The following is a 22,440-nucleotide window of genomic DNA, read 5'->3' on the forward strand; positions in this document are numbered from 1 at the left end:
TTCTGAAAAATTTTACTCTTAGTCCTTAAAATTTCAAGATTCTTCCATATTTAAAGTACACTTCCTTGTTCCTTGATAGCTAACGAACCATGTTTCTTGAGGAACTTATAATATTTCAGGACAAACCAAGTCCTCTGATATCTCCTTTTGCCTTCAAAGAAAAGCCAATAGAGTCTTCTCAATAAATATTACCTCATTGTACCCGTTTCTATGCCTTATTAGAATATAACATAACGTTTATGCTTCAAAATCCTGCCAACTCATGAAAATATATATCGTCAGAATTTCTTATTTCTTCTTCCCAACTGAAAATTTTTTTTTTTTTTTCAACCACTTGAAATATCGGTTGTGCATGAGTTCTTATCTCTCTTTAAGGATAAACTGTTGAAGCATAGACTTCATTGCAATATGATAGTTCAATTAGGGGGTATGAAGTGTTGCATAACCAAAATTCCTTGTTATTCTGTAGGTTCACCTGCACGGACAGTAGGCTGGCATGATCCTAGTTTCATACACACAAGTTTTTTAATAAATTTGTGGCCAAACTCTGTGTATGTAAATAATTCATTTCCATGAAATTGAAGTGTCCTTTAAGTGATGATAATATCTGCTAATGATTATTATGATGGTATTTCAGGTACACTTACAGGATGGGCCATGTCTTATCTAATGGTTCATATATCTGGAGCAAATCCTATTCTTTCAAATCATCCCCATATCCTGGACAGGACTCCCTACAACGTGTAATGGTATTTGGCGACATGGGGAAGGTAGCATTGAGTATTGATGGAATGAATTTTTAAGTATTATCCAAGGAAAAAAACATTGAACGAAATAGTCACCTTTTCTAAGGAGAAATCCATGGCATCAAAAATTACAACTACAATGTCAAGACATCTGTTAATGTAAACATCTACTAAGATCTTTGCTTCTCACAAGAAATGTAGGCAAAAGTGATGAGATATGAGCTCATACTTTCAACCATAGTAATTTCCTAGTGCATATAACTATCTTCGGGTTATTGATTTGATTAGATTATTCTTTACTGCCTTGAGACACTATATTTCATTATATCCCACATAATAAATTCTTGAGGCCGTAGGCAACGTATATCATTATATGCCCTGAATTGACCTAATTGGAGGATCGTCTTATCATCTGGGTTTTAGGATTGAAATCACATGGTCATGCTGCTTCTCCTTCTATGCATTATCATTCTTTGACTTGATTTTGAAAGTTGGTTACCTTTGGGATTTACTTGAGGAAGCTTCAATAAAATGCAAACATCTGTTCTACTCCCTGACTCATTAGTGTCCAGCTTTGAGTACTAGGACCAGGGTACCAGGTAGATTAAAATCCATGATATTTGCTACAGATTCCAATGAATCTGTATACATATATTCATTCTGTGCTTCCAAAATCTATAGAAAAGCCTCTTGATTCCCATTTAGACTATAGCTAATACAGAATGATTAAATATGCTTTTAACTATTCATATACCAAGACAAAGGACTAGATTAAGCTTACACCTTGAATCAATCTGCCAACCTTTATAGCTCTACATTCATTGTACATTTTGCAAATAGAATCAATAGATTAGAAATATATATATATATATATATATATATATATAAAATAAATAAATGGACACCAGATGATATATTGACAATTTGCAAAATGGGTGAAAAAGAAGTTTCTGAAAGATGTCATCTGCTGGTTTTTGAACTAGAATGGAACTCGCTCTAAGGAGGTGCTTAAGAACCCATATTTGGAGTTTTAAGACTCAAATGCAAGCCCTTCCCTTGCAATTATGCGTGTCTGTGTTGTTAGCTAAATTGAGTTTCTTGCACATTATAGATGGCAAAAAGTAATGTTCATCTGTTCTTGTATCTTTCAGGCTAAGCGTGATGGTTCAAATGAGTACAGTGATTATTAGCCAGGTGCACTGAATACTACTGACCAACTCATCAAGGACTTGAAACACATTGACATAGTTTTTCATATAGGATATCTTGCTTATGAAAATGGATACATCTCACAATGGCACCAATTCACATCACAGGTGGAGCCCATTGCATCAATTGTCCCATATATGGTTGCAAGGTTTGTACAAAATGTTCATTATTTGTGTCCGTATATTGAAACCTAAAATTAGATTTTTTTTTTTTTTTTTTTTTTATTACTTGATGATATTGGTTAACATATCTTGTATTTGATCTTACAGTGGTAATCATGAACGTGATTGGCCAAATAGCGGATCCTTCTATGAAATTATGGATTCAGGTGGGGAATGCAGTGTGCTTGCTGAGACCATGTTCTACTTTCCTGCTGAGAACAGAGCCAAGTTCTAGTAAATTGAATATGAATTTTTCAAGTTATCTTACGCATTTCGGATAAGGCTCAACAATGTAGGAAGGCACACGCACACATACATGGATAACCTCCCTTCTCAATAATACACACACACACACACACATATATATATATATGCATTACTTGGTGCTTTAGAACAAACCCTTAGCAGCTAACAACAGTTAGTTTCCTCAAGTTAAGGTTCACATGTTTTGGAGCAAAGCCATATCTTCCTTTATGGCATATTGATATGTGTGAGAATTGAAATGTGCCAGCACACACAAATTCTCCTGAGGCATTTAAATTTGCAAAGCATTGCTATTGTCTATTTTTATATAGCCAGTTCCTACGAGAATTGTAGGTGTGTTTGGTTAGACTAATAAGGAGGGGAGTTGAATTCCTGTCATACCTTGTCCCACACATCAGTTTGGTTCATTTTATCCACCATTCCTTTGTTCTCTATTAAGCAGATAATTTTGATTTGAGATATCAAAATTTTAATTAAATGTGCAGGTATGCAACAAATTATGGCATGTTCCACTTCTGTATAGTTGACAGTGAGCATGACTGGAGGGAGGGAACAGAACAATACAAGTTCATTGAGCATTGCCTTGCATCCGCAGATAGAAGGAAACAACCGTGGTTAATCTTTGCTGCTCATCGTGTTCTTGGATATTCCTCAAATAGTTGGTATGCCTAGGAAGGATCATTTGAAGAGCCAATAGGAAGGGAAAGCTTGCAAAAGCTATGGCAGAAGTACAGGGTAGACATTGCATTTTATGGCCATGTCTATAACTATGAAAGAACATGCCCCATATACCAGGTATGGCTAGTAAAATATATACAGAGAGGTTCTATGAATTACTTGCAAACATGATTACATTCCGTGGCTTCATCCATGTATGTGTAGCATTTTTTGTCAAGAACACATTAATATGCAATTCAGAAATTTCACTACGAGTTATTTAGCAATATATGCAACTCATGTCATACCATCATTCGAGGCTGCATTCCATCTTGAACTATTAATGTCTTCACTGCATTAAAGAAGTTCTTAAAGTACTAGCTATAGCTGGTCTTTTTTAGGATACTTTACTCCTTATTTCCAAATTTACACTTTAAGCAATTCCCAACTGCACTGTTAAATATGTTAAGCCAATCATACTTTACCATTAAGCAGTATCGAGTTTGAGATCATTTCCATGCCATTTTTCTAATTATTTGTTTTCAATGCTAGCGATGCAGAATCAATGCGTTAATTCAGACAAATCACGTTACTCAGGCACCATGAATGGAACAATCCATGTTGTCGTTGGAGGGGGAGGTAGCCACTAGCCACTTATCAGAATTCACCATAGCAATACCTAATTGGAGTATTTAATTGCTATGACTGGGGCTTTGTCAAACTAACAGCATTTAATTGCTCTTCTCTCCTCTTCGAGTACAAGAAAAGTCGCGATGAGAAGGTGTATGATTCCTTCACCATCTCAAGGGAATACAAAGATGTCTTGGCCTGTGTTCATGACAGTTGTGAACCAACCACTCTGGCCTCTTGAATTGTATCTTAAGTTCTTCTCCTTTTTTGTAACCAGAAAAAAAAAATCTTATTTTTTATATATTATTTTTTAGGAAACTTATGCCATAAGTGTCAATCCTTCCATTGATGTAACGTTGTCAGCAAGAATTGTTAAAGCAATAGAAATTATGATTTTTTATTTTGTTGTTATTAGAGACTCAATAGCTTTTTATCATACTGGCTGTTGTGCCAAGACATATAACTCAAAGCAATGACTGGAACTGACACTGGACCAATATTGAAAAGTTCCAAAGAAGAAAAAAAAGTGTAAGAAAAATCATCAGTGATACCTCCTTGTCCCGTTGATTGTGTTCTCTTCCAAAATTAATATTGTTGTCAACACCTTTTATTAATTAGAATATAATACAAAAAAAATCCCAGGGAGAGGATGTTGAATTGTTGATTCTAATTAAAAAGCAATTGTTATATCCAAAACTCTTTAACAAAAAGGAAAATTTTTTTCTCCTTTCTTTTTCATTTTTGGTTCACACCCATTTGGCCTATGAATTATACAATGGGAAATAATCCTCTATTATCCCGTCCGTAAGTCTTTTTACACTGCCAAAATACAGCTCCTTTCAATTGGCAAAATTCTTCACATTTCCAAACATGTATGATTCCTGCGGTAAGTGGCTCACAAAGAAATACAAGCACATAACTAGCCTAGATCCAACCAAAATTTTCTAGCTATGACTGCCACAACAAACATCTGATGCATAGGAGCCAGCTTCTGTATTGAACAACAATTAATGGAGAGGAGAGGCCTTTGGGAGAACGAAGCAACAAAATGATCCCATACATAATATATAGCTTGCTATATAATAGGCAAAGGCCAAGGAATGAATCTCGTATCACTATCATTGACAATCACCATCAACCAACCAGCTCCACATCAGAAGGTTTGTTTTCTTGATCACTTAATGAGTTAATAGATGCTAGCAGATCATCAATTCTTAGAGGAGAATGCCGAGCAATATACTGGAACATAACCTGCAAGTGTAAACGACAAAAAGATTAAAAGAGAAAGCCTTTTTAAGAAACCGCTTCATATGAATATGGTCAGATTGTCAAAAATGTGAAGGCAAGGAGACACAAAGCACAGGAAACTAACTTTAAAAAAACATAGACACTAACTTTGCACATGTAGTGGCATTTACAACCCCAACAGGAGGAATGAGTGCCAACTTCAAATCACACAGGAGGGCAAGCAAATAATTTTCTCTCATCTTTTAATCAGTATACAATAAGGAAATAATATTCTGTTCTTTTCTTTTCTTTTAATTGGAACCCAATTTTATGACACTACAAGGGCATAGGTAAGCTTAACAGGACAACAGCAACATGGACCTTCCCCGTGCATCCATCAATGCAGGTACCCTTAACCTACCTTAAACGGGTCAGTCATGAAACTATCCCAACTCCCTTCAGGGTTAAAAGATACTGCTTATACAAATTGGCATTCTCTTTGCATGTATCTACTTTAACCAGTTAAGAACATAGATAAATGTATAAATTCTGCTAACCTTGGAGTAACTATCTGAAAAAGCACGTGCTCGATTGGGCTTGCCAAGATAATGTATATCAGCCTTCTCAAGCTTCCCATCCACAAAATTCAATTCTCCATCACCGATAGCAAATCGCAGAAGATTCCCGGAATGTGACTTTGTCTGGAAAATTGGAGAAATTTAATATGTATATACTGCATAGTAAGGAATCGGCTTGTTAAACCCACCAAAAGAAAAATGCCACTTAACAAAATAAAGCAATTCACTCGTGTAAATATGCATATAATTTTCTAGTCTATTTATAGGATGCATCACAGTAGCTTAGTATATACCAACAATCATTTGAATCAGTTGACACCAACACCCATCACATTTTACAGCATGGTTAATCATTATTTTGAAGTCTATAATAAACAAACCTGATCTATAAAGGCCCAATCCAAGCAGCCAAATACCACAGGAGGATCATCTGAAGTAGACAAATTCCCATTATCTTGTAGCTCCAAAACTACCTGATCCAAAGAATGAATAAATAATCAGCTACTTACAATATGTAACCATCTTTTTTACAAATAACTACAATACATCTCTAGAGACATTTTATTTTTTAATATAAGTAAACATCTCTAGAGACATTTTACATATCAACAGGCTTTATGAAGACATGTAAAGATCTTTTTAGCCATGAAGTCTACATTTCTATATGGCATTTTCTTCAACCTAGTCCACAAGATCAAACTTTCAAAAGAACATTGATGGTCATCATCTAGCATGATGCATAATCCAATTTTGAGAACTGTTTATCAGAATTCATTCACCAGACTGCTGGTACAAATTAATCTCTTATCACAGAGCATTAACTTAAAGATGAATGGTAAAAGAACAAAACCCAAGTCAACTTATATATATATATATATATATATATATATCACCAGCGAAAGGATGGTATCAATGATACCCATTTTAGCATGAAGCAACATAGCAGGGCAGAAGAAGGTATAAACTAAATGGCTGAGATTAACATGTGGCTAAAATTTCAAACTCCCTAGGCAGCCCATCCAACCAATACCTTTGATCCACACCTTGAATTTGGCTATTCAAATTTCAATGTGACCAAGTTTTAATCAACGTTCACTATATGTCATTTTTATGTATCCAAGCATCTAATAATGGAATGCTGTGAGGAGGACATCAAGGAGTTTGTATTTCAAAGAATGCATATCTCTACTCTGTTTTATAACAAACAATATCAGTTCAACATTATATGCATATTAGAATAGTATTGACTTTAATGTCTATCATGCCATGTTTGGTTCTGACTTTTTTTTTTTTTGCATGCAGCAATAGGTAATTTGAGCCCCAGGGGGTTCAAACCCAGGTTCACACCACAAGGAGCCAGACATACCAGTAGGCCATGTGGTGTACCCTGTTTTGTTTCGCGGAAAAATCATGCCCATTATATAATATGAAACATGCAATAGAAAACAACAGAGAAAGAAAAATGACGATTTTAATACTGAAGGAAAAGATTATTGCAATAAACAAAGTGAATGCGGAGTTACACAGACAATCCCAAAAGGTGTCATGAAAATATCTGTTCAGAACACATTTTAAACATCTGATGCTTTGCATAACACAACACAATAGTCCATGTCCAAACTTCTTAAGTTTTAAAGACTGCAAATGCAATAGGACAGAACTCAGTGACAAGATACCTATTGTTCCCAACAAGAAATGAACCCACAGCCTTAGGGCCACCACCCCATACTTATGGAGTTTGGAAGTGCCGATCAAATAAAACATAGAGTAGGTACAATAATATGGCAACTAGGCAACGAGCTTCGACGCCTTTCAGTTTCGAGCCCTTTCGGAGAGTCGAGGGTTCGGGTTCGGGTGTGGTTTCGGGTTCGGGTTCTTCGGGGTCGGAGTGGGGGTAGAGGAAAGAGGCTAAGCAGCGAGCTTGGTGTTGGGATCGGGGATCAATTTTATCTTTCTAATAAGTCTAACTCAAACTCAAACTCACCATTATCATTAATCTATATATCTATATCTATATCTATATATATATATATATATATTTATATAACCGAAGCTTTGACTTCTTAAATTTAAAAAAAAAAAGGTAGTAGTAATATGATAGGACTCTTTTAACTTAAGTCAGTATAAATTGATTAGTGTGTTTTATAATTCTATCAAAATAGTCAGTTGAATTTCAGAAAAGGTAGACAGAGAGAGTCGCGCTCACACTGCGTCAAAATTTTTTTGTTATAAGTTTGTCACAGGTGATAGGTCTTTACTGTGAGTGGATCGTCACAACACAAGTTAACCATACTACTCAGCTGTAGCATCATAGATGAGGTATGCGTGTTAGATAAATATATATAAAAAGGACATTTTATTTTTTGGTCTGACTTCGTGCCGTGAACTTCTCCTACTTGAGGGAGGAGGTTCTGCAAAATCTTAAGGTTTCTGTCCCTCTGAACCTTTATATATATATATATATATATATATATATTTCAAGAACCAAGATAACTTTGATTATTTTGTGTTTACATGTAATGGTGGAATTTTTAGTCTTTTACTTAAAATCATGCTTAGGTAAACAATTTCAAGTGGAATTGAACTCATATACTCAGTACTCAATAATCTATCTATCTATATATATTTCAAGAACCAAGAGTAATATTCTTTTTAGGATTTGAAGCATTCGTTCTAACTGGAAAGGTTTTGTTAATGTCACTTTGTCTTGAATCTTCAAGTTGGCTGTGTGTAGGGCTATAAGTAAGTAATTTTTTTTTTTTTTGTTTGATGGTCTTTTATATATATATATATATATAATTTTTATTTTATTTTAGTTCAGGCCGGTTGATAAAGCAAGACTTAGAGGAGTGAATCATCTTTGTTGGTAAGACAAAGTGATACTTCTTTCAAATTATAGATGCATTCAAAGTCATGTTCATATATGGTCGAATATTCAAGATACGAATTTTATAATTCATGATGAATTTGAATTTCAAATTAAATGATTAGGTTTCAATTTTAGAGTTATTGCATGTGTTGCAAATCTATATTTAAATAGAAATATTTATTTATTTTTATCTAAACTAAATTGATCTATTTTTTATTATGTAAATTAATTTTTCATATATTTCATATTAGGATAGGAAATTATAAGACTAGAATCTTAATGTACAATCAAAGAGAAAGAGAAAAAGAATAATTTACATCTTTATATGCAATAGCTTTCTCGTGCATCGCACGGGTTAGCGACTAGTTTGGAAAGTAAAAGGAAACCGCTAGTCCGCTACTAGTAATTGTACCGACTATGATATGTTGTCATGTCAACCAGATGTCGATTTCAAAATCCTTTTTAGTATCGCTGTAATAATTTTTCTTTTCTTTTTTTTTTGGGTGGAAAATTACTATTAACCACACGATATTAGGCCCATACTTCACTTGGCAAAGCCCCTAACTAAAAATTTATCACTTTACTCGCTCGAAGTTAGTTCTATTATGTAGATGTTACATACACTTTTTAAGACTAAAACATAACATAAAACATGTTTAAAAACACTTCTTATCCAATATGACTAACGATGATTGAATAGTTGTGGAAGTGTTCCTGATCAATCATGGGAGTGTAACCTTAATGTGAGGAATGGTTTTGTGGCCAAAAGATGCCCTAAAGTAGCGTTGATGACTTGTTGGGAAATGTTGAGCTAAGGCCTTGGTTGTGTTCTTGAAGAACCAACGAATTAGGTTCAACGATGTTTGTCTTTGCCTATATTGATCATTTGGATATTTGATTTGAATTTATTTAAATTCATTTGGTCACTTTACTCATTTGAAGTTGGTTTTGTTACGTGGATATTACATACTACACTATTTTTACGTAAAAGAACAATTTTTAAGACTAAAACATATTTAAAAACTCTTCTTATCCAATGCGATTAATGATGATCAAATAGTCGTGAAAGTGTTCCTTATCAACCACAGGAGTCTAAGCTTAATGTGAGGAACGGTTTTGTGGCCAAAAGATGCCCCAAGGTAGCGTTGACGACTTGTTGGGAAATGTCAAGCCAAGGCCTTGGTTATGTTCTTGAAGAACCAATGAATTAGGTTCAACAATATTTGTCTTTGCCTATACTGATCATCAATTTTTACAAAGATTAACTCTAAATCAATTTAGAGGAATCTTCTCCAACTCACTACGTGACAATTTATAAGACTATTCATATGTATTATTTAAACAAGTCACATAATTCATTAAAAAAAAGTTATATAACTAAAATTGCAGGTGAATAATCTTTTTAACTACCACATAGTAGATTGGAGCATGATAGCTCCAAACATAATTAAAAGCTAAACTCTTTTTTCCAAATAAATTAGTAATAATCAAGTGTCAACCCCATCAGATCTTTACCAAATCAATCCTCACTGGATCCATATCATTAGCCAAGTCCAGCCCAATCCAATCTTAGCAAATTTAAAGAATCATCTTGAGCCCAATTGAACCCCAACTCACAGTCCAACCCACCAGCAACCCAAAAATGAAACAACTGACCCTTTCTAATCGCTTTCCAGTCAGTCAAGCGGTTTCAATGGTAAAAAGCAGAGAGGCGCAATAGCTGGTGGAAGGAACTGGAAGTGGAACATGGGAAACTCTCTCTCACTCGCAGCTTTTCACTTCTACTTCTAGTGCCAACAAGGTTTTAACTTCGAATTCAAGTGAAAATTTTGAACAGGGAGTTGCGTTGTTTTGTTGAGGAAGACACGACACAGTAGAGAGAATGGAGCGTAGTTTGTGGGGTCACTTGCCGCTATTGACGAGGTCGAATTCGAAAGAGTCAGTAGAATACATTCTCCAAGCCCTCTGGAGAACACGCAAGACCGGTCTCGACGCCGCCGACCGCGACATCGTCCGCGACATGCTCCAGCTTGAGAACGATTCCGACATCGACCCTGTATGTATCACCTAGTACACACGCCTATTCAATTTAACTGAAAATCTTGTCTTGTAATCTCTGTGTTGTTTTTCTAACATGTTGCTGTTATTGTCATGGTGAATGTAATAAAATAAAAAATAAAATAAATTCTTAGCTTGGTCTATTTTACTGTTAAAATTTTATTTCTTCCTATCTAAATGACATGACAATATACTAATGTGACAGTAGCTGACTGTGTGAGTGGTGGGTCTTTGGTAGGCAATCATTCATAGTCTCTTGACAAAAGTTGTGGTCTTAGAAGAACTCTGAAATTTCAATGAAAGGTTAATTTGAGTGTTTTTCTGATAATTTGAATGGGAAATGTGTATAGTAGCTACTAGAAAAAGCTTGAAAGGAATGGTTTTGAATGTTTAAACTTAATAAAGACTTTTTTTTTTTTTCCTTTCTATCTGTTACGTGCGAGTACTTCATTCAATTTGAGTGAAGCAATGTGAATTCAGTCATGATTATTCACTTATTCAGTGCTTAACTTCATTTGCAATCTACTTTTTTTTTTTTTTTGTTCATGGTTTGTTATGGATCCATAGTTGATCCCAAAATTTTGGTGTTGGGTACCCGGTGTTTTTAGGTTCAATTTGGAATTTTCTTGTTTGTTGTTGAACTAAATTATCTTTTGACTAAACATGCGTTGAATGATACAAGGTTGCTTTGTATAAAGCAGCCATTTTGAATGTGTTAATCTACATTACATGTTATATTATCACTATCTACTTAAAAGGTGATTCAAGTTTTCTAAGTGGTATAGGCTTTCTTAGCGAATCCCACCTGGTGTGGGTTATAATTCTAATGTTCTATATTGCAGCTTTTGGCATGTCTTCGCATGTTGATCCGTAGGTTTGTTTACAAGAATGTCAGCGAGGTTGACATTCATAAACTGTTTCCCACTGAAGTATTGCCTGAACTACAAAGACTACTGACGCTTCTGCTACAAAAGTTTCAACTAGAATGGCGGGACGATTTACTCAAGGATCAGGTTAGAAATTTGATTATGGTATACACAACCTCACTGATCTACTAGGTAACACACAAGAATCTGACTTTATTTCTGAATGGACAATGTCTAGGTTACTTTGCCCCGGTTGAAGGCAATGACATGGGATATGGCAAATCAGGATGCTGAATCAGTAGACCCTGTGGCTGTTATCAATTTGAAGGTATCTGAAGAGTATCTCTTACATTTGAATTTTTAGTGGTGAATGAACTTAGAATGAGTGTCCTTTAGTTTGTAATTTGAGAATGAGTGTGAGACATAAACATTAGATAGACACTTACTGGAAGTGTAAGACAAAAAATATGTTCAATTGTCTGTGTGATAATGCGACTATTTACTGTTACTACTCATTCTGCAGCTTCAAAATGATGCACAGTCTCACTCGGGAGAATTGGATGTGAAGTTTCAATTAGCTCAAGATACTCTAGAGACAATGCTGCGTTCCATGTACTCTATAAGAGACCAGTTGTCTAACATGGTTAGTGTCGTCCTTGATTTTTTGTTTATTCATTCCAAAATATTTTTCAAAGTGCAAATGTGGTTATCTAAATGTGCTCTATCATCTTCCTTTCAAGATGAGACCTCAACCAGGCATTTATCCCAAGAAACCAATGTGGTGTAGTTTATGATATGCGTGAGATACTGCGGTATGATTTGATTTCAAAATCTGTTTTTATTTTATAAGATTTCAGTATATATGCTGTGTGATGAATGAAAGTGGCCAAATTACTTTACTTGAGAAAGATGTAAAGTAATGAACTTTGTTTGTGTGTGTGTTCTTGGGGAGTTTCAATCACCCAACCATGACCCAAGAATTTACTTCATAGTAAGGGATATCAAATTATCAATTCACCAAAAGCACCCCTTTTGCAAATTGAACGGGAAGTTTAATCTGGTGACTGACTGGTTCAACATAGTCAACCTTTGATATAATAGATAATGAATTCTGACATATTTATGCTGACACCATAGTAAACCTTTCCAGAAAGCTCATGACTAAAACTTGTTCCCACATATGTATATATATATATATATATTTTTTTTTTTTTTGATAGTTGGGAGAGGGAGGATTTGAACCCTGGATGTCTCTATTGGAAATATTCGAAAGTGTCAGTTGAGTTACAAGCTCTTGGCATGTGTACATTATATTGGAAACTAAGAGCTCACTCATAGAAGCTCTAATCTGTCGACATCTAAATGGCAGAAAGAAGAGAAAAAGAATTAACCATTGATGACATGCACTATTTGTTTGGCCATTTTGCTTGTACTCCCAGAGTAAAAGAAAAGTAAAAAGAAAACCATAAAGAAATCACGTGCAGGTGCATTTTTTATTTTAATGATGGTGTTGGTAGTGGTGGTATTCATGGTTGGAAAATTATTAAATACTTTCGGAGTACCATAAATGTGCACTCCCTCCTCTTACATGAATTGTAGGTCCCACTATAAATTTAATTAGTGGGACCCATTGTAATGTAAGAGGGGAAAGAACGCATTTATAGTATCCCGAAAGTACTCAATAATTACCCTAGTTGGTTGTGTAGTGATGAAAAAGTAAAGGGCTTTGACTGTCTTATACTCCTTTTATACACTCTTCATACACATTTTGTCTCATCATGTGTAAAATGTGGACACCTAGTGTGAATATCGTATGCACAAAATGTACGTTAGTAATTGGAATGTAAAATGTTTGTTCTTGAAGCAATAGTTTTTTTTTTATTCTTGAGGCAATAGTTAAAATGCTTAGAATAGTGCATTTTCTTCTTTAAGCATTACTGAGTTTGGAAAAGTTCTGAAAAAAAACATAGTCACACTGCTATAGGCAAAGGTATACATGTTATATTCCAAACCGTACGAGAGAAACCATAATTATTTCACTAAACCAAACTAGATGTTAGATTTATTAATGGAATTGTTCTAGTTGGTCCTCTTTCTTGTCTTAAAAATAGTTTTTATAAACATATTGATTGCAGTAGTAGTTCATGGGAGGACTATAGTAAAATAGTTGTTTGTTTTTTAAAAATGTTTTTGTTGTTATCATAGTCAATGTAATCTTAGCTTGGTCTATTTTCCGATTAATATTTTAGTGTTTATATTTGTAATATTTAATCTTAATTATGAAATTGATTCATTTTAAATTGAGAGTATACTTTTTTGTCACCATTTTTCAGTCAAGTTCGTTAACTATGATCCATAAATTTTCAGTTTTTTTTTTTTTTTTTTTTTTTTTGACATGTACAATAGAATTTCAACATATGGAAACCAATTGATTTTTGTGTAGGCTGGGATTGAAACCCTAAATTTCATATTCAATGACAAAATATTTTATTAATTAAGCTAACTAAAAACATCATCTATCCATGAAGAACACAATGTGGGGCATGCATCCACAATAAACCAGAGAAAAAACATCATCTTACCTATCAATCCCAGCCCAAGTCAACAAACCCCACATGTAATAAAACCCTAATGGCACCACAAAATAGCATTCATATCCAAGCAATGCACTAGAACTTCCTAATCCTAGTCAAGCAAGTAACTCACCAATTTAGCAAGCCCAACCCAATTTCACAATAGTAAATAGTTCATACAGGCACTATCGACCTATGATTTTATTTATTTTTTTCCTTTTTTTAATTGAAATTAACCTATAATCACATTCATAAGAATAACTCAGCCAATCTAACAATCATGTGTCTCCAAATACACTTAACAATCCAACGTTCTAAATAAAATAAACACAAAGTCATGATCCTCTCTAAGGTATGCAACCTCAATAGAAAATCTAGGCCTACCACACCCAACTGACCCAAGGCTAACAGACCTGAAGTATCCATCCTCCAATTGAATTGATTATGATCTCATTGAACTTTGCAAGATTGAGTCACCAACCAATCATAGCATAAATCTCTCACTTAGCATAATGCTCCAATCACCACCAATAAAACAAGCTCCATGCCCGAGGTATAGATAATTTATCTGAAAAATTGTTGGAGAGTAGGATGAGCTAAAGCCTATAAGTAGCATATTTAATGGGGGTTGGGGAAATGTAAGTTTCATTTTCAATAATAAATATATGACAAGAATGATTTAATAATGAAACACAAAGTTTTTCAAAGTAAATACCTTGAAACTATATACTATAATATGTGGGTACTAATAATATAATTTCCAAATCCATTAAATCTAACATACGGTAATGTATCATAAATATACCATACTACCACATAAACCAGCCAGGGGATCCACCCATTCATAACTGACATGATATTGTTCTCTCTGGTATGCAGACTCTTGGCCCCATGGACAGCAGCCTCACCCATACTCTCAAGGTTTTTCTCTCCCCCCATAGGCAGCAGAGAGAGCGCGTCAAATAGGACCTCTCTTGCATGTGGTCTCTTGGCTCCATGGGCATCAACCTCACCCACACACAAGCAAGGAACCTCTTCCCCCCATGGACAGCAGGGAAGAACGCGTCATCCAAAGTGAAAGGGCACAGACCTGGATTTTATTCCGTTGTCACAAAGACTACTGAAACCAAATCGGGTGATCACCGGGAAATCACACATGGCATGATATTAAAAGCACATAAGCTTACAAGTTACATTACTTTGAAACACATAGTTCATATCTAAGTAGTTTCAGAAAACTTTAAATAATATAACTTCTACAAAGTTTGTAAGGTTTTCAACTTCATTCTTGTCAAGAGATTTTCCATCAATTTCCCAAATAATACAAGACAAGATAAGTATCTATAAATTTTTCTATACACTATAAAATCAATGATTTTCTTATCAAAGATTAAATAAAATATGCTTATTTTTTCATATCAACAATTCATGCATTTCCTCAAATGCAATACCAAATATGATACATTTCCATATATAATCATATATATATATATATATATATTAAGGTTACGACACAATAGTTATTTAGGAAAATATAATTTCCATAGGTAGTTTCCAAAAGCGTGTCCAACCCAAAAACATTTATATAACATGGTTATTTTTCAAAATCCCATTAAAAAGCTATTTACCTCAGAAGGCCAACCAATTTTACCTCAACTGGGCACCACAAAATCAACTAATCCAGTCACTAGGTCAATCACCAAGAAACATAATGATCAATCCTATCAATAACAAAATCTTTCACAAAGTATGATCACACTTATCTCCATGAATCGTAACAATACCCTAAAATCAAACCAAAGGCCCTAAAGTCTAGCTTGCCCATCATAAGACAAGTACCCTTCCCAAGTAGGAACCAAACAAGCATCCAAGAAACTCATAGTGCTTATACAACCAAAACATTTTAAATTCACTACCGCAAAAATGTGCATCATAAGATAAAATAACATACTCATGAATCTCTTTGAGTACTAAATAGTATATTTAAGCCAAGATAATATCAATCGAGGTATGGGATTAATTCCACAATTTCTTAGCGTTTTAGTCTTACTTTTAGATTCAGTACATAATAGGGCAGCCATTTGTAAAAAAAAATTTGTCAATGAAATGTTATCCGATTAATTCAAAACTTTAAGTTAACATTCCCCTATATGTATACAATGTACCACATAAAATTTAGCCCAAAATGATTTTTTTTTGTAATTTATTAAAAATCATGCATTGAGGCTGACTCAAATCTGTCATGACAGCTTTAGAAAATTGCTATAGTTGTAAGACTAGCCCAAATTATTTGAGAATTCACCCACATTAAAACCATCAGATTTAAAGCATATTAAGAACAAGGAATCAAACCCAAAATCTTATATAAACAACTTATCAAACACTAGGTATGCAAAAACAAAGCACACGCTCACACTCCAATTTCAGAAATTCAAAGTTAACAATCTTACCAAAAAAAAAAAAAATCAACCTCAAACTTCCACAAAATCAACTCATACAATTTGCTCAAGGAAACCCAAGTTTTTAACCATGAAGAAACCCCAAATGATCATCATTTGTAAAAGCCCTTAACCATTTAACAAATAAATCCACCAATTCAAAAACCCATGTACTCAATCACATGTATACCACTCATGTAGCTTAGATTAGAAAGAAATCTTAGAAAAACCTGAAAAGCTACCAAACAATTAAGAGTTTTACCTTTAAAGCTTTGAGAGAATGGAGCGTATGGGGTTTCTAATGGGGTTCTTCGGTGAAATCCGCCAAATGTGGTGGTGGATGGCTGGTTTACCGGTGAGGGAGTGAGAGAAATAGAGGGAGCTAGAGTGTGTATTTGTGTGGGCTTCGGTGGCTGAGTGAGATAGGAAAATAGAGCAATAGAGAGAAGGGGCATACGTATGGTGATAAGAGAAAGGGGTTGTGTTGATGGGAGCATTGTGGACCACTTGTTCCAAAATATATTGGGATCAAAATTACAACTTTACCCTTAAAGTTTCTCCCATATTTAAATTAGCCCATTCCAAAATTAACTAAATACTATCACTTGCCCAAATATTCAAAACTCCTCCATAAAATAGTTAACCACACTAATTAAAAAAAAAAAAAGTCCAATTTAGATATTATTCTCATTGGAAAATTTGCTTTTAAAAAAAAATATCTGGGGTGTTACACAAGCACTCTCCGAAATTTTAAGAAAACTAGCAAGGGTTGCACGCGTTGCCCATTGAGTGAGAAAATTTAAGAATTTTTTTTTTTTTTTTGAAGTAGTATCAAACCATGTATCTAAATTTAGAATAACCATTTAACATATGGCTATTAATTTAGGGTGAGTTTGGTTGGATTTTTTGAAAAAGTGCTTTTTGATATAAAAGTGGAGTTTTCAAAAAGTGCATAATGAAAAAGTGCTTTTTCAAAAAGTTGAGTATTTGGTAAAAACTGTTAAAAAATACTTTTTGAAAAAACTGAGTGTTTGGCTAACATTTATAAAAGTGCTAGTTTGAGAGATAAATTACCAAAAAGGACAATATATATATAAGAGAGTTTATTTCATACTTAAATATATATTGTGAAATTATTTTTTTCTTACCAATATTAGCTAATAATAACCTACTACTTAAGATTTATTGTGAAAATACTGTAATAATTTATACTGATTTTAATTTGAAAGTACTATTACAATTATTTTTTTCTATTTCTAAAAAAATTATTTTTTCTCACCAATATTAGCTAATAACCTACCACTTAAGATTTATTGTGAAAGTATTATAAAAATATTGTGATAGCATTTCTCAATTTTAATTTCTTATTCTTTATTTTTTTATTTTTTTTTTCATCCATATTTCCTTTTTTTTTTCTCCTCCACACATGTGCCCTTACTTTTTTTTTTTTTTTTTTTTTTTCCTTCTTTCCTCTTTTTTCCCTACCACTTCCTCCACACTCCAAAACATTCCACACAGAGTCTCTTTTTTCTTTCCTCCTTTCTCCCTTCTCTTGCCACACAGAGCCTCCCTACCACTTCCTTCACATATTACTGGCAGTACACAGTACCTACACTTCAAGAAGTCCAGTACCCAGTACCCACATTTTAACTCTGCCTTTTGAAACACAATGGGCAATTTGGGAAGAAGACGAAGAAGAAAGAAGAAGAAGACAAAGAAGATTGGTCCGGATCGGTCAAGAAGAAGTCGTGACTTTCTAGCTACAGACCAAAATGCACCTCAGAGAAATCCCTCACTGTTGAATCTCTCTCATCTGATTTCAAGTGTTCAGTTACCATTGAGTTTGTATTTTTGATTTTGATTTTTGGGTTTGGGTTATGGGTTTTCAGTTGATGGTTTAATTTTAAGTTATTTTTTGTGGATTGTAGGTAGATCATGTTTGATTTTCATTGTATTTTGGGTTTCCATTGTTTTAACTGGTTTTGGTGGGGGTGGGTTTAACGAGTGATTATGGTGGTGGTTGGGTGGTGATGGTTGGACGATGTTGTGGATGGTGGGATCTGCATTTTTGTGGTGGTGCTCTTGCAGGTTTTGTGCGTCTGTGTGGGTGTGTTTGTGTTTGTGTGTATCAAAGGAAAAAGATGAGGATATCTTCTCATTTATTGAAGGGTAATTTGGTAATTGCTGATAGAGTCCAACGGATAGTTGATAAACGCGAGTGGACTTTTTTCAAAATGCAGCTCAGAGCTCCTTTTCCATCCTGCACGTTCTCTTCACAAACCCAAAATGCAACTTTTTCCAAAAAGTTGCATTTTGGTCTCAGCCAAACAGGCTTTGGACATAGGCTTTTTTCAAAACGAGCTTTTTGGGCTGGGAAAGTGGAAACAAACGGGCACTTAGTATGATAATTTTTTAGGAAAAGATATTTGGTATCAAATAATATCATACCAGCGGTATTAAAATCCAATAAGTGTGAGACATGTCAGTAAAAAATAACTAACCTACCAATAATTGAAAAACATGTGTTAGTGGGTAGTAATTTTTATATACATGTCTTTTGTTTATTGGATTTTGATATGAATAGCGTGGTATCATTTAATATAAAATACATTTTCATTTCGTAGAATCTATTTACTAAAGACAATATATATGTACTTACAAAAAAATTCTACTAAGAATGATAATAAATGTCGTCATCTTCCAACAGTAAACAATTTAGGTTTGATAAAAACATTGTCACAATATTTAAATTTTCGCAATAAATGATGACATATGCTACAATTGATACTTTTCATCAAATTAAATATCTACAACCATTATTTTCTCCAAAAAAAAAAAAAAAATCTACAACCATTTGCAATGAATATTTTGTTATTCATACTTCCTTCTTCATCATTTTATTTTATGAGCCTAATTACGATGCTTAGCTTACTGAATTTTTAATGAACACATTTTTAAGGAAGAAAACAAATAAGAAAAGAACAAAATAACAAAAAAAACATATGTCATTGAAGTTTCTATGAGATAAAATTATAAATTTAAAAGATTTAAACCACTAATAAATAAGTACTCTCTAGGTAACAAATAGAATACCATACATCGCTATTTTTACTTTTTAAGTATGACTAACACATAAAACTCAAAATACACAAAGAAGATTTTTGGAACATTAAAATTTTGTGAGGCATTTTAGATATTGTACAATAAAATATTCTAAAAATCATAAGATTTTGTTAATGTTTAACTAAGAGAATAACAACATGGACCATACACTTGTCTTCAAAATATAAAAGAGGAAATTATTCAACTTTAAAGTTGGGGAGATGAAACTACCTCAAATATAAAGGGGGAAAGTACTTTTTTCCATAATTATTTTTTTGTTAGTAAAACTATGTGTTTTTTACTTTAACCAATGTGTAAAAAAAAAAAAAAGTCTGCCCAAGAAACTGTCCATAAAACTATGAATTTTGGCTCAACAAATTGGCTAAAAAAAAAAGAGTCAGGAACACAATAAATGTCGTGATATTTTTTTAATACCTTTATTTTACCTATGGTGAGCCCTGGTATATGATCTTTTATAATTTTATTTCAGAGTAATATAACATCAATAATATTTTCACAACAAATTTTAGGTAGTAAATTGTTATTGGTTTTCAATTGGAACAACCACTTTAAATTATGCATTAAAGGAAACAACAAACAAAAAACCAACAAAAGAAAATTATGCGTGAAACATTGAATTTTTGCTCATCAAATTTGACTAAACCAAAAAAGAAATCTAGGAATACAATAAAATGTCATAATATTTTCACAATCTCTTTATTTTCAACCATGGTAAGTTTTGGTCTAATATATTATTATTAATTTTATAGAAATGTCTTCTTTATAATATTTTCATAACAAATTCTAAATGACAAGTTGTTATTGATTTTAAAATGGAACCACGATTGATATCATTTTTTTTTTATCCAGCAATAGTAGCTTACCTATGATTTGTGGTAAAATTAATTTGAAAATGTTGTGGACTTGGTTTTTTTTTATTTGATCTATAAGAAACTAAGATGTCAAGAATTGTAAAAATATTTTGATAACAACAAGTGTTACAATATTTTCACAAAATATTTATTTTCAGTTGTGGTTGGTTACATTTTCATATTTTATTATTTTATTTCAACCTATAAGAAATTGATACCTCTATAACTTTGAAAATATTATGAAATTTGTTATGTCAGTATAACAATATATATGCCAACTTATATAAATATATATTTTTTTAAAAAAGAGCACAAACCGATGACTAAAAAAAAAAACCAATGAAGTGATGAACAGTACATATTGAGCAAACAAAAAAATACTGCAGCTTTTACCCATTCACACAACAAGTGTTATAATATTTTTACAAAATATTTATTTTCAATTGTAATCGGTCATAGTCTCATTTTCTTATTTTATTTCAACTTATAAGAAATGGACATCTCAATAATTATGAAAATATTGTAAAATTTTTAGTGTCAGTATAACAATATATATGTCTGTGGGGCCCAACAATTCGTGGACCAGGCCCATTTGCCCTTAGAGAGTCCGAAGGCCCAATCCGAGGAGAGCTGTGGCCCAAGCTCTACAACACAGAGCACAAAAGAATTTTGGGAGGCAGCCGAGGACAGTGTAGTCCTCGGCAGATCCATAGTCCCACCAGAACAAAGGGGTGAAACTGGTATAGGGACGAATTCGTAAGGAGATCAAAGATACCTTGGGGAGGTTATCCTTACTACCCTTCCAGATAAGACCCAGCGCCTGACAGAGCCGTACTCTGCAGCTTTATCAAACCATCCCCAACAATTATGGGATTGGACTGATGGGACAAATGTCAGTGTTTGTAAAGACTGACCCTACACGTGGACGAAGGATAGCGAATGCAAGCTAGTATAAAATAAGGAAGTAAGTAAATCACGAGGGGGGAGCCCAGGCCCAAAGAAAAAAAGAAAGACTACGTGGGGAAACATCTCAACCAGATTGGACTTCACGGAAGAAATCCCGCCGTTGGGTAACCGGGATAAGATCTCAAAAGATCCTCGGATCAGCTCCGAGGAGCTCCATCCCACAGGGTACGACGCCTTAGAGCTTCCTCTAAAACCATGACCGGGCATCGCCACTTGGCCAGCGGCTAGCTTTTCAAGCCCACTCTCTACAAATCATATTGTGAGGGGCCTTTATTGCGTGAGCCCAAAAATGTTAGTGGGCCGCAAAGGAATCGTGTCCTTACAATTGGCGCCGTCTGTGGGAAGCTTGCGCGCTGGCGCCGTTTGCGTAGTAGTGGTACACTCATGCAAGCTCCAAGGGCATATAAAGCATGAGTGGGGCGCATCTCTAACCAATGTGGGACAAGGGTGTCAAGCCAAAAATGGTTACAAGGCAAGCCCTTGGCCTTTCCCTCCGCAAGCTTATTGTCCTCTTTAGGGAGCCAAGCCCGCAAGGTTTTGTTCTCGTCCCCGAGTATGGAAGTCCAGGATTTTCACCTCAGGCCAAGGGCTTTGCCTTGTAGCCATTTTGGCTTCACACCTTTGTCCCACATCGGTTAGAGATGCGCCCCACTCATGCTTTATATGCCCTTGGAGCTTGCATGAGTGTACCACTACTACGCATGCGTGGTAGTGGTACACTCATGCAAGCTCCAAGGGCATATAAAGCATGAGTGGGGCGCATCTCTAACCGATGTGGGACAAAGGTGTCAAGCCAAAATGGCTACAAGGCAAAGCCCTTGGCCTGAGGTGAAAATCCTGGACTTCCATACTCGGGGACAAGAAACAAAACCTTGCGGGCTTGGCTCCCCAAAGAGGACAATAAGCTTGCGGAGGAAAAATCCCCCCACAATGCCAGTTCATATAAATATTTAAAAGAAAAAAAAAGCACAAACCAATGACTAAAAAAAAAAAAAAAATGTAGCTACTGTAGCTACAATGTTAATTAAACAAACCAGAAAATATTATAGCTACTATAGTTACGCGCATTGACACTTTTTATATATAGATACGATTGAACAATGTAAAAAGTATTATGGTTAAGGGATTTACTTAAAAATATAATAATTGGGAATGAATAAATAAATATTAAAAAAAGAAATTTTATAAATATATATATATATATATATTGAAAAAAATAATATT

The 22,440-nt window shown here is 34.1% G+C and overlaps 1 protein-coding gene and 2 pseudogenes across 2 annotated transcripts; 2 read left to right on the plus strand and 1 right to left on the minus strand.

Annotated features, from left to right (window-relative positions):
• The first annotated feature begins 408 nt into the window (after nucleotides 1-408).
• LOC115963551 lies at nucleotides 409-3,909 on the plus strand (annotated as a pseudogene).
• Nucleotides 3,910-4,423: 514 nt separating this feature from the next.
• Nucleotides 4,424-22,440, minus strand: part of LOC115963718 — a 32,987-nt pseudogene continuing 14,970 nt past the window's right edge.
• LOC115963714 lies at nucleotides 9,976-14,861 on the plus strand. Of its 2 annotated transcripts, XM_031082842.1 has the most exons (6): nucleotides 9,976-10,397; nucleotides 11,242-11,412; nucleotides 11,504-11,593; nucleotides 11,789-11,908; nucleotides 12,006-12,077; nucleotides 14,718-14,861. In XM_031082842.1, the coding sequence occupies exons 1-5, from the start codon at nucleotides 10,224-10,226 to the stop codon at nucleotides 12,057-12,059; spliced, it is 609 nt and encodes a 202-aa protein (XP_030938702.1). In that variant the 5' UTR covers nucleotides 9,976-10,223; the 3' UTR covers nucleotides 12,060-12,077; nucleotides 14,718-14,861. The 2 variants fall into 2 exon arrangements, with proteins under 2 accessions (XP_030938702.1, XP_030938701.1); XM_031082841.1 differs by lacking the exon at nucleotides 14,718-14,861 and having other exon boundaries at nucleotides 12,006-12,126.

This window comes from Quercus lobata, chromosome 10 (genome assembly GCF_001633185.2).
Source record: "Quercus lobata isolate SW786 chromosome 10, ValleyOak3.0 Primary Assembly, whole genome shotgun sequence".
NCBI classification, from domain to species: Eukaryota; Viridiplantae; Streptophyta; class Magnoliopsida; order Fagales; family Fagaceae; genus Quercus; species Quercus lobata.

What these genes read in the sequence shown, in the direction of transcription:
- LOC115963714 (XM_031082842.1), top strand. Translation starts at nt 10,224, where the DNA reads ATGGAGCGTAGTTTGTGGGGTCACTTGCCGCTATTGACGAGGTCGAAT. An exon ending in ACGATTTACTCAAGGATCAG is followed by an intron (nt 11,413 to 11,503) that starts GTTAGAAATTTG and finishes GACAATGTCTAG; the next exon opens with GTTACTTTGCCCCGGTTGAA. An exon ending in GAGACCAGTTGTCTAACATG is followed by an intron (nt 11,909 to 12,005) that starts GTTAGTGTCGTC and finishes CTTCCTTTCAAG; the next exon opens with ATGAGACCTCAACCAGGCAT.